Source organism: Phymastichus coffea, unplaced genomic scaffold (genome assembly GCF_024137745.1).
Source record: "Phymastichus coffea isolate CEN01 unplaced genomic scaffold, Cenicafe_Pcof_1.1 PCOF00020, whole genome shotgun sequence".
NCBI classification, from domain to species: Eukaryota; Metazoa; Arthropoda; class Insecta; order Hymenoptera; family Eulophidae; genus Phymastichus; species Phymastichus coffea.
Window position 1 is genome coordinate 653,373 of NW_026706831.1, and position 11,765 is coordinate 665,137.

Sequence of the window (11,765 nt, forward strand, 5' to 3'; positions counted from 1 at the left end):
CTGTAATGCAAAACCGAAACTCAGTAGCGCGAAAGTCTCGAGTAGTCGATTAGAACAACCTTCTTGTCCATCAAAGTCAGCTTGCAGGAGGCCAATAACTTGAGGTAGGAAGCCCAGCATTCATCGATGCCCCTTATATTCCGTTTCAACTCCAACGTCATGGGGACTTGGTATTTTTCTAAAAAGGCAAGTGCATTATCGAATGACAAGGCCAAGAGTGGATTGACGGAGGCTAAAGTCAACGTTGATTTCGGCCGAGGTGCTTTGGTGATCCGGTTGGAAAAAGAAAGAAAGAACGGAGAAAGAAGCTGAAAAATAATGAAACGAGAGGACGTGGTGCGCTCGTAGCAGAGCCAGTGCGCGCATAGTCAGCGAATCCGGCAGCGGATTCGACCAGCTAATTGCACGGAACCGCTGTTGCGAGCAGATGTATGCGAGGCAGGGCGCGCTTTCCCGTTTGCGAGCAAGCTGACGACGCGAATAAAGAAGGAGAGGGCTGGCTGTAGAAAAATAGAAAGTGAAAAATCGTAGGCAGCAACACGAGGCGAAGTCTGTTGAACAGCAGCAGCTGCACTAGAGCAGTGCAGAGCAGAGCAGAGCAGCCCCCGGAGCCGCGCTTGCAGCGCAGCAGCAGCAGCAGCAGCAGCAGCCGCGGCTTTGAGTTATTGACTTTTCGGCAGAACGTTTAACGTTTACCTAGAGTCTCGTACTGCTGGCCTATCTTGGGGAACTCCTTCTCCTGGCGTGGGATGTCAGCGGTGAGTCTCTCGAACAACTGTAACGCAGCTTGCATGCTGATGAGATCCGTCGGCTCCTTCGTTATTCTGAAAATCAAGCGAGCTGGCTCGTTATTTTGGCAGCGAATCGATCGACGCTAAGTGGCTTTTTCATTCTTTTTCTCGCCACTGTTTCGTCTGGTCGCCTATGCTTCCTTTCCGTCTATATCGTTCGATTTTACTCGATTACTTCTCTTCACCACTGTTGACATTTGCAGCAGGACAAAAAACTTGCGATCGCGAGGAAAATACCAAGCGATGGAATTAAGCGAGCGACCTTTCGAGGGGAAAATCTGATTTTTCCTTGTTGGTTACTTCCGCGCCCGTAATCTCCCATTGGCGAGAGCAAATTAATCATTGGCGCGCGTCGAATCGATGCCGGTTCGCTCGCGAGTCGCTTACCTTATTGCAGGCTTAACGATGAATGATTGACTAGTCAATATACCTTTTGCTATTGTCGGCGACGTATTTGTGGAGGTGATGAACCTGCGACTCGGTCAATCGCAGCAGCAATTCGGTCAATTTCAGCTGCCACAGACTACATTGCTCGCTGATTGCAGCTTTCAATCGCTCGGCGTTTATCTCCAAAAAATGGACTGTCACCACGGTCTCCTGCATTTCCACATTATTCGCTACTTCCGCGTACCTGCCGATGTCGGCATCGAACAAGGCAACTGTCGGCTTCGACTTTTCGTATCTGGCAATAAATGCACGTGTGCCGTGATGAAAAAGCTTTTACCTGTTAAATGCGCTGTCGTGCTCCACGCAACCAAATATGCATTGGAAAAAGTGTTGCCCTTTTCAAAAAAAATCAAATTACCGCGCAACATTTTCTATCCGAACAACGACTTCCCCCCCCCGTTTTTTTATTTATTTATTTTTTTTTCGCAGTCTCGCTCAGAACAAACAGCAAAAAATCTATCGCTGCCGTCAAGAATCGAGAATATGCTGCGACTGGCTTCCAAAACGCGAATCTGTGCAAAGTTTTTATTTCGTGCACGAATGAAAAAAGTTTGATATCCAGTTTTAAAACCGCAAACTTACCTCTGAATAAATAAATCTTTGTTGACCTCCCATATGTCGGCAAAGGGCTCCCACGTCGTCAAGTAGTTTTGCACTTGGCCGAAGCAATAAGAAACTTCGTTGTTCAACATCTGTTGCGATCGATCGAGGTCGTTATCTTCTACGTATTCCTTCCAGAAAGGTTTAGTCTCCAGATCGTGTAACTGAAACTTTTCCACGATCCGTGGCACTATTTTCAGAGAATCTATTACTCGATACAACGCTTCGGAAACCATGCGGGCCACCTCTGCCAGTGCCGGGCAAAAATTTATCTGCAACAATTTTTTACGAAAATTCTCTCTTATTGCGTATCCTTCGAAATCTTTGGTAGCCAGCATAATCAACTCACTTTGTTGTCAATCAAGTCTACCTTCAAGTGCACCACGGGCATAGGCGCCGTAGTTCCGTCTCCGTGCAAGACCCCGTAAAAAACGTCCAGAGAGTTCTTTATCGCTATCTTTAATGACTCTTGTAACAGTCTATCAAACTTCATGAGGTAGGATTTCCATTGTTTCAAACACTGAAAGACATTCTCAAATCAACTAGATACCTTCGATTGAGGCTTTACGAAAAGGCTGACTCTTACATCGTCTATGACGCGTTGGAATCCTTCATAAACGACTAGTAAGTACTGGACTATTTCTTGAAATTTGCTCATATAAATTTTAACAGTTTCTTGCCTGCATCAACGAAATTACATTCAAATGATCACTTGCATCATTAATAACTGTATGCTGCAATAGTTTACCTGATCATTTCCATTTCTTCCAACAGTTCGTCTAATTCGTACACATACTGCGCCCTTATTTTTGTCATACACGTATCACAAATACTACAGCATATCTTCAAGATGTCTCTATTACATGTCTTGTAAGTATGCACGAATTCTTGCAACTAAAAAATTCCGAGTTTTCTCAGACTACTCTAATTTGAGCTCCTTCTCCCACCCTTCTAGAGCATAACAGATATGAATGCGACACATTTGTTGCAACTCTACGCGGATACTCTATCTAAGTAGTCTCCCTCCCCCCTCCGCCCCTCCCGTCATCCCAAAAGAGTAGCACGTCCAACTGTCATTTTTATCAGAAATGGAAGCATTGTCATGAGGGAATTGGTATAGGTTTTGTGAATAATATTAATGAACGCTACTAATGATTTCTTAAAATTTGATGTACACTTAATTTGATTAATTTTCATAAAGCCATAGACATTCAATATAAAATAAGAGAAATGCTCATTAAGTAATAATACTTTGTTATTAATGCGAAAAAAGCAATTTTTAACAAATTTGATAGGAATTACGGGACTTTAAACAATACTTCACGGATGCTCCTAATTTAAAGATTTCATATCACCGAGCAAGCCAATGTTTTTTGCTGAACTACATCTCTCAAATGTCTTTGGCTTTGTCTGATTTCAAAATAAAATGCCTGCAACAAGTACAAGCAACTCTTATAATAATTACTGAAACAGTAATAAGTACGCAAATTTTCTTCTGCGATCAACTGTCTATCCGTTGGACTACTGATAAAATCGTATATGTGTGGAAACAAAGATTCCTGGTACTTAACTTACGTTAGCAGTATGCGTATTGCAATCTTTAATATAATCTTCGATATAATCCGAATTCCATGTAAGCTTTCTCAATCCTGGTTTGATTTTACTATCAAGTTCTCGGATGAGCTCTCGAAAAAGTAATTTCTCTTCGTCCGATAAGGCTGCAAAATTTATTATAGAAACGAAGAAGAATCAAGGTTGATATTCTAGTCACGAAATTCAATTTGAATGAAACGAACACTGATATGGTAAAAAGACATGTGCCTAACTCAAGAAACCGAAATAACCACCTTTACTCAAGCATTGAATATCAAATGCTCTGCAATTTGTTTTGAGAATACAGTGGACTCCGCGAGCTCTCGTTTAATTGAAACTGTAAGAGCACGTGACAGTCGGTCAGTCAGTCAGTCAGGGAGTGTGTAAAAGGGGTCTCTCTTTCGTCCTGTCCCCGGGGCCGTTCCCATCCAAAATTTTATATACACACACCATCTCTATAACTTGGAGCTCAGTGGTAAGTTTCATAATGAACGCGAGATACGCATCTTAATCTATGAACTCGAAATTCTCGAGATGACGTGCGCATACAAAAACTGGGACGGGGACGGCCCCGGGGCTGGGAAGGAAGAGGGATCCCGCGTGGACACTCCCTCAGCCGTGCGGGCGAAAAACGAGAGTCACTTTGAGGCTCATCGGTTGCTCTTGGAGCATTCACTCAACAAAATAGCCGAGCTGACGCGACACGCGAGCGCGGAAGCAAGCTAGCAAGGGCAGGCACAGGACAAGCGGCGTACCCCCGACGATGGCGTTGTAAGCTCGTGCGATGGCCAGGACGTTCTCGTAGACGAGGTACAGGCCGGACCAGCGAGCGTGCAGCTGCTGCACGTCCAGCGGCAGCTGGAAGCCCATGTCCAGCCAGCAGGCGGCCTCCTCGGAGAGGCTGGCCAGCCCCGGCGGCGCGTCGCAGCGCAGGCCGCCGCCGGCGCCGCGGCGCAGCAGCGCGCGGTCCAGCCGAACCGGCGGCCCGGCACCCAGCTCGGCCAGCCAGCCGCGGTGCAGCTCGGCGCCGCGCGCCTCCAGCGCGGCCAGCAGCAGCGGGCACTGGCGCAGCGCCCCGGCCGCCACGGTCGCCCCGGGCCCGCGGGCTCGCAGCAGCCCCGCCAGGCCGGCCAGCCGCGCCGCCGCGAGGCGCAGCGCGAGCGCGCGGCCGGCCCAGCGCGGGCCCAGCGCCGAGTACTCGGTGCGCTCGGCCGCCAGCCGCAGTCGGACCGCCGCGACCTCGGCGGCGAGCAGCTGCCGTGGCCGGGCCAACTGCTCGCGGCGCGCCAGCCGCCAGAGGCCCCGCAGCCGCAGCGCCTCCTCCGCGTTGGCCGTCTGCTGGAGCGCACGGCCCAGCGCGCCGCCCGCGGCCAGCTGCAGCGCGCGCAGCTCGCGCCGGAAGCGCGACATGTCGTCGGGCCAGTCGGACTGGCGCACGTTGAGGATCTTCCAGGAGACGCCGCGCAGCCACTGCATCAGCTCGGCAAAGCGCTGCTCGATGCTCGCCCAGGCCCGCTCGTGCTCGGCGCCCCTCGAGCCGCCGAACCTGGCGGTGGCCGCCGCGCCGTCATCCGTCCTGCGGCGCAACGGGGCCGCCGTGAGGAGCGGGCGCCGGGCTTAGGGGTCCCGCGGCGTGGAAGCCGGCTGGCGCGAGGCGGGAGCGCCCGGCAGTGCAGTGGCCACGGCCGCTCGGCTCGTCCGCGGCAAGCCGAGGGTCTGCGCGCGAGTCGACGCGATTCGAGCTCCGCTTCCGAGCAGTCCGAGCAGTCCGAGCATTGAAACGGACTACTTGGGCATCGACGACGAAAAGCGTCGCTCTGATCCCGCTCGCGGCCGCGTCGCCGTTGCGCCGGCAAAACATACACGAGCGTGCGTAGCGGGCGCATAATCCGGGCTAACGATCGAAGGCGGCAAACGCGCGCGGCGGAGAGAAAAAGTACCTTGCAAAATCGATAATCGCTTGTGAGATTTCAGCGAGGTCGTGGCACCTGACGACGAAGACGTTTATGTATTGGAAAACTTGGTCGGCATTCAGTTGCCAGCCGTGATGCGTCAGCTTGTTATGGGCTCTTGAGATCTGGAATTCCAACGATAGGTAAACGTTAAGCTAGCAATTCGCATAAAAATTTGCGCTGCGATTTGGTGCTTTGCATGTGAAATATTTCCGTCGACTGTCGCTGCCGCGATGCCCGCTCGCTCATCTCCCGGTTGATTTGCCGACCCGAAGGAAGCACGATCGACTGTTAAATATTCCTTCCGCTGGCGCAAGACTTTCGTGCGAAAAATTTAAAAATGCACAGCCTCGTTTGTCGCTCTAAGAAGAGCGCACGTGACAAGCGACTGGTAGCCGTTGTTTTTACGCTATTTTCCTTCCCTCGCTGCTGTTAAATGAAAACAATCAACGAGCGTAATCTCGTTTGCGAAAAAAAGTTTCGGTTGTATTTGCTCGCGTGGAAAAGTATAATGCAAGGCGCAGGAGAGCGTGAAATTTGGAAAAAACCGGCTAGGTAAATAGCTTTATAATAGTTTGGAGTTTCCGGGAGAGCGAGTGATGCACTCAAATGCGCACATAAGGAGCGCGTCGAGAGATGGGTTTGTGGCTTGCTGCAATTATTTTTTGCTCGTCGGTAGCTAATGGAAAAGAAAAAGTCGCGGGGAAAAAGCTCGAGTAGAAAGATTGCGAAAATAGTTGGGCGCGATTGTGAAAAGTTGGCAAGTTGAAAGTTACGACTGTTGGCAAGTTTTTTTTTTCCGCGAGTGGATAGACGAGGCGGGTGGGACAGAAGCAGCTTCGTACGCGTGAATAGAAAATTAGGCGTGATTTCGTTGGCAGCGCGATAACGCTCGCGATCGTCGACGGGAGGACGAGCGCGGGCGCAACGAGCTTATTCAGTGGACAGAGCGTCAAAGACATCAAATCGTCGAACGAGCGGCGCGCCACGGCGGAAGGTCTTCGCAGTCGATTCAGCTGAGAGGAGGAATGGCTAGAGAATGAAAGAAAGAAAGCACGAAAGAGATCGTTAAAGGATGACAAATAGTGGGGCGCCAATGGTGAAAAACGAGCGTGGGTATAATGTGCGGCGCGTGAAAGCGCGAATTAGCCCATAAAACAGAGCAAAGGCGACAGAGTGAATCGTTGCGGGCCACGCCGGCAAAAGGAAAAAGGAAAAAGGAAAAAGGAAAAAGGAAAAAGGAAAAGGAAAAAGGAAAAAGGAAAAGGAAAAAGGAAAAAGAAGGGGCTCGCAGAGAATGTGGGGGCAGCGAGGGGAGGAAAACGGCGCGTTGACAGCGCGGCCCGGGAGGGCGCCGGTTCATCGACCCGACGAGGGCGCTGATTCATCGGGCCGCGCGCGAACCTGGCCGTACAGCCGGCGGAACTGGCTGCAGAGCTGCAGGCTGGCCCGCAGCGCCTGGCCGGCCGCGCCGCTCTCGCCGGCGAGCAGGCGCTCCAGGGGTATGGTCGCCCTGCAGCAGCCGATGACCTGGTTGCCCAGCAGCTCGAACAGCCTGCCGACGCGCCGCGGCTCGCCGAAGTAGGCCGAGTGCAGCCAGACCACGCGGCAGAGCTGTAGCAGCCGCGCCAGCCGGGCCAGCAGCTCCTCGGGGCGGCGCTCCGGGCCCAGGCCCGCCAGCGCGGCGCACGGCTCCTCCAGCACGCGCAGCAGCTGCAGGTTGGCGCGGGCCTCGCGCAGCGCGCGCTCCAGCTCCGCGGCGAGGGCCTGCAGGCGGCGCGCCTGCCCCGAGCGCGCCGCAGCCAGCAGCCGCAGCAGCCGCCGCGCCGCCGACCCGTCCAGCTGCTGCCGCAGCCCGAGCAGGTTCTCGTCTGCAACCGAGCCGCCAAAGGCCGATGAGCGGACGAGCCGACGAGCCGCTGAGCCGGCGAGTCGGCGCGCCGCCGCGGTTCGTCCTCGGCTCCGTCTCGCCCCCGCGCGCCCCCGCGCGCCCCCGCGCGCCACCGCGCGCCCTCGCGCGCCCTCGCGCGACCCTCCCGCCCACCTCCTCCCAGCGCCGCGGACTGGCCATTATTCTCCATCTGTCGCCGTCCAGTCCTTGGCTGTGATCGCCAATTATGTCGATACATCATTTCGCCGCGCAGCCCGGCAACGTTTGTTCGATCCGGAAGCGAATTGGCTTTTACCGCGCCAATCGAGCGGCTAGCTGGATTTATATCTAGAGGCGCTCGGCGGACTCTACTAACAATAAATAAGGCCGCGCGCAGCTCGCCGGCTGACTCGAGTATATGAAATCGAGCGTTCGGCAGCGCCCCTTTGGCCGGGCTCCCGTAAAATTTGCAAATTTAGCGAGAGTGGATGGCTTTCTTTGCCTGGCGGCTCCTATCGCGCCGAGCCTCGAGTATCTGGATAAAATCGAGTGCACGCCCTCGGCTGCGCCCCGCCAGCGCCCCGACAGCGCCGCGTCGTGCTGCCGCTACTGCTATCGCTGGCGGCGGCTCCAAATTTTCATTTCGTCCCGCGTCCCATAAATATCCGCCTCGCGGCCAAGTGGATCGGCGCTCGCTGCTTGTCCCGGCTCCGCGCGAGACGTCGCTCTCTCGGCCGCTCGGCTCCGGCTCCAGCCACGGCCGCGGCTTCACGTCGATCGACGGCCAACTTTATCCGATCGAGATAGAGCCACTCGTTCGAGAAATGGGCTGACGAGCGATTCCCGCTGCGCCCTGTCGGCGCGCAGCTTTGCCGCGGCGCAAAGAGCTCGCGAGGAGTCGCTGCGAGGCCTCGGCCGAGTGCACCGCCCGCGGCTGCCTGCCTGCCGCCCCTCTTTTATCATCGATCACATAATGCCGCAAGGATTATCCGCCGCTGACAGCCGAGTATACTCCATTTTCCGTATCGCTGCGCCTCTCGTCTGCCGCCTGTATCGAGTCCTAAAGCCCGCTTCTTTCTCCTTGCCAGATATATTGTGGATTGTTTGCTCGGCCTTCTCGCGAATCGAATCAATTGGTCGATCAGCCTAACGAGAATTGCAGGCATCTAGCCGTGGCCTGCCAAATTGATTTTGCTCCCTTTATCGAGGAGCAGCTATTGCACTGTTCGCTCCACTAGACGACCATCACTACTATTTGACGTTTGCCCGGAATCTCGAATCTCCATTAAAATATCAAAACCGAGCCGAGCTGCGCCTCCCGGCCTCGTCCCCCGCGTACCTAACTCTTCAGCGTTCGAGCGTCGCCGTCGCGGTCGCCGTCGCTGTCGCCGTCGAGTGAAATAACATTGCATCGGCGCGTGTTGCGTGCGCCGAAGAAAAGAGCACGGGTCGGACTGCTGACCTCGAGAGCCGAGGTCAGCAGAGAAGAGTACAACCGTGGATTGTGGTGAATGGACACTTACAGCGGTAGATCCAGAAGTCGCATTCGTCTTTGAAGGAGAGCAGCTCGCCGGCCTCGCTCGGGTTCTGGTCGCTGAGGGCAATTCTGATTTGCCTCGTCCAGTGGACAACGATTTGCTCGAACCGCTTCACCAGCTTCTTATCGAGGCTGGCCTCCTCGATGCTCGGCTCGGCAGCCTCGCTCGGTTGGTATATCACGCTCAAGCCCAGCATTTTATAGGTCAGGTCAGTCAGCTCGCACAGAAATCTCTCGACGCTCGAGCAAAAGTCCTCCTTCACACATGCTTAGCGGTTCAGGAACTTGCACGAACAATGCATGCCTGCCGCGTATAGTAGTCACTTGTAATCGCTTTGTAGTCAAAATGTCCGATCCCAGTGACGGACATGCCTTCTGCGCGAGTTTAATAGCAGCTGGATGGCTTCAATTACAGCTAATACCGCTCGAAAATTAGTCGATGGCTCGGCTAATAACTGCGCGAAGCTTTGTGCAATTATCATTGTCGAATAACAAAAGCCGACTGGACTTAACGAGGCCAGAGCAATTATCCGGAGCTGTCGTGTAGTCGTGTGGATAGGTGGGCATTATCGGCAGCGGAAAGGCGAAAAGGCGAAAGGGCGAAGAGGCGAAGAGGCGAAGAGGCGAAGAGGCGAAGAGGCGAAGAGGCGAAGAGGCGAAAAGGATACTGTCGGACCAGGACGCGCTGCCTGTCCGGCACACCGGGAAAATGACGTCTCTGAGCAAGATGAGAATGGCAAGCTCGACGTTGCCATTGATGGTGCCGAAGAGAAGCTGGTCGGACAAGCCGTCCGGGCGGAGCAGCTGGCCGGGCTTCCTGGAGAAGTACGCGAGCTCGCGCACGGGCTCGTCGGGCACGGACAGTCGGGCGCGGAGCTCGGAGTCGCTGCCGAAGAAGAGGGTGAGGATGGCCGCGCCGCTGTTGCCGACGAACTCGCGGACGACCGCCAGGCAGTCGTCGTTCCAGTGCTCGTCGCGCAGGCCGCCGAGCGTCGTCAGCTTTTTCACGCGATCAACCTGAAAAGTGGAGCGCGCACGGGGCGAGGGGGATAGTAGCGAGGATAGCTGGCGGCAGCGGACAGCCGGGCTCGATAATAGCTAGCGCGCGAAGGCAGGCGCTGAAATATGAAAAGGTTGCAGGCGCGTCGGTCTGCCGGCTGAAAGCGAGAGCGGCGGCTCTCGCTGCGGAGAGTGTTATTTGATTAAGGCCGCGCGGAAGCCATGGACAATAAGGGCTTAGCGGGCATCGCATTCAAACTCACTAATTTGTCGAGTTCTTTCTGGCTGTACGTGGCTCTCGGTGAATTCCCGCTGAATTGGTCGAGCTGGGCGCGTCGGCCGTCGCGGCGCTCTCCTGCAATTAAAAGTTCATCGAGATCTTTCATTTATCCGAGCCGGGGCTGCTGGCGGCGCTGTCGAGTCGCGATTTCTCGCTCGCGAATGGCCGGGCCCCGTTGATTTTTTCCAGCGCTCGCCACTGCCGCCACTGCCGCCACTGCCGCCACTGCCGTCCCAGACCGCCCCGGACCGCCCCTTCAGCTCGCTCGTTCGCTCAATTTTCAGCGCTTTCTCTTTGTCCAGTTTTCATTGTTAAGTGAATTCAATGAGAAAGTGCATTGCCTGGCAAAATTGCTACTTTTTCTAAGGCGCTTTTTTGGCCTGCTGCGCTGCGGCGTTCGCGCCGGCATAGTTGTGGATTACGAACAAAGACAAACTTTTTCGGCCTTTGGCGTGTAATGGAAAAAAGGAATGACAGTCGTAATCGGTGTGCGCACTTCCGAGCCGGGCGCGCGAGCCACCCTCCTTGCGCGAGTTTGCGCGAGCTCGCGCGAGCGCCGTGCGATTCGGAAGCGAATTAATTGGCAGCGCTGCATTTCGATGAGTTTGCGCTGCGGAAGCTGCCTCTGTTTATCGAAAGCGTGAACTAGTCGAGGTATAGAGCGGGGGCCGGGCAGAGTTGGGATGCAGATTTGCGCAGCCTCGTCGCCGCTCGCCGTGAAAATAAAGCGCCGGATAGGCGACAGCAGCTAGTGCGCGGGGCGGTGTCGCCGCGAATCCCGAAAAAATTTCAATTTAAAATTATTCGCTTGGTAATCCGCTTGCGTGCTCAGGAACGAAAATGAAGTTGGCCGATGCAGCGAGCGAGCGAGCGACCGAGCGGCCGAGCGGCCTGCGATTTTACTACTTTTTCCATAAATCTCACTTTTCTCCTCGGGCGCCTCGTCCTCGCTGCTAAACTCCTCGTCCAAGTATTCGCGATGCGCACCCGCGACAGGCTTATCTTCGCCTTTATCTCTCCTCTGGTCTTGCATTTTATTGACGGCCTTTTTCTCTCCGCCGCCGGCGTCGTCTAGTAGCCCTAACCCCCTTCCCTTCCCTCTTCCTCTTCCTCCGCCTGCTCCTTCTGCGCCGCCGCCGCCGCCGCCGTCTTCTGATTTATACCTCTCAGCGACACTGCTTGCCTCGTCTTTTTTTCGCCCTTGCTTCTTCGCACTCTTTGCTCACTGCAAACTCACTTGTCCTTTTTCGCGCCTCTCTAACGGCCAAACGGCTCCAACTCGTTTAACGCGCCTCAGCCGCCATTAAAATTTGCGATGCGCTTTTGCCACATGTCAAAAGCGCATCGCTTTACGATCAATCGATTTTAATTGAGCGCCCCCTTCGTGCACCTCCGCGCACTCGCCACTTTGATCCACTCGCTCGACAAATATTGAGCGTTAATTATCTCCCAAGATAAAGTAAGCCACCTATCGAACCGTCGTCTTCTCGCAGTCGAGTGTTCCGATTGAACTGTCGATTTCGTTTACGAATATCAAGCAGTGCCGGCTGAAGAGAACGCTCATAAATCAGAATGACCAGCTCACCGAAATCCAGTTAATTTTTGCTCGGTCAGCGCATACGTTATTTTCCGCTGTCACTGCTAAACTGGCGAGTGAGAGAGAGAGAGAGAGAGAGAGAGAGAGAGAAACGTTGAT

General features: G+C 54.3%; 2 protein-coding genes across 2 annotated transcripts in view; both read right to left on the reverse strand.

Annotated features, from left to right (window-relative positions):
* Positions 1-9,002, reverse strand: part of LOC131675403 (dynein axonemal heavy chain 2) — a 33,293-nt gene extending 24,291 nt beyond the window's left edge. Inside the window, exons 1-12 of the mRNA XM_058954372.1 lie at positions 8,777-9,002; positions 6,788-7,254; positions 5,372-5,508; positions 4,187-5,007; positions 3,414-3,556; positions 2,587-2,732; positions 2,425-2,518; positions 2,188-2,358; positions 1,821-2,110; positions 1,222-1,473; positions 697-824; positions 60-178 (exon numbers count right to left, since the gene is read on the reverse strand). Of these exons, the coding sequence (XP_058810355.1) occupies positions 60-178; positions 697-824; positions 1,222-1,473; positions 1,821-2,110; positions 2,188-2,358; positions 2,425-2,518; positions 2,587-2,732; positions 3,414-3,556; positions 4,187-5,007; positions 5,372-5,508; positions 6,788-7,254; positions 8,777-8,987 (2,979 nt within the window). The 5' untranslated portion in view covers positions 8,988-9,002. The remainder of the gene's footprint in view (positions 1-59; positions 179-696; positions 825-1,221; positions 1,474-1,820; positions 2,111-2,187; positions 2,359-2,424; positions 2,519-2,586; positions 2,733-3,413; positions 3,557-4,186; positions 5,008-5,371; positions 5,509-6,787; positions 7,255-8,776) is intronic.
* A 57-nt stretch (positions 9,003-9,059) lies between these two features.
* LOC131675388 (uncharacterized) lies at positions 9,060-11,102 on the reverse strand. The gene is made up of 4 exons (XM_058954355.1): positions 10,994-11,102; positions 10,053-10,144; positions 9,459-9,807; positions 9,060-9,094 (listed from the first exon to the last, which is right to left on the reverse strand). The coding sequence occupies exons 1-4, from the start codon at positions 11,100-11,102 to the stop codon at positions 9,060-9,062; spliced, it is 585 nt and encodes a 194-aa protein (XP_058810338.1).
* Positions 11,103-11,765: the final 663 nt, after the last annotated feature.

Excerpts from the sequence above, each read along its gene's own strand:
- LOC131675388 (XM_058954355.1), bottom strand. The coding sequence starts at position 11,102 with ATGCAAGACCAGAGGAGAGATAAAGGCGAAGATAAGCCTGTCGCGGGT. Across the intron at positions 10,145-10,993 it reads CGAGGCGCCCGAGGAGAAAA|GAGAGCGCCGCGACGGCCGA; the intron begins GTGAGATTTATG and ends TTTTAATTGCAG. Across the intron at positions 9,095-9,458 it reads CAGCGCGTCCTGGTCCGACA|GCATGCATTGTTCGTGCAAG; the intron begins GTATCCTTTTCG and ends TATACGCGGCAG.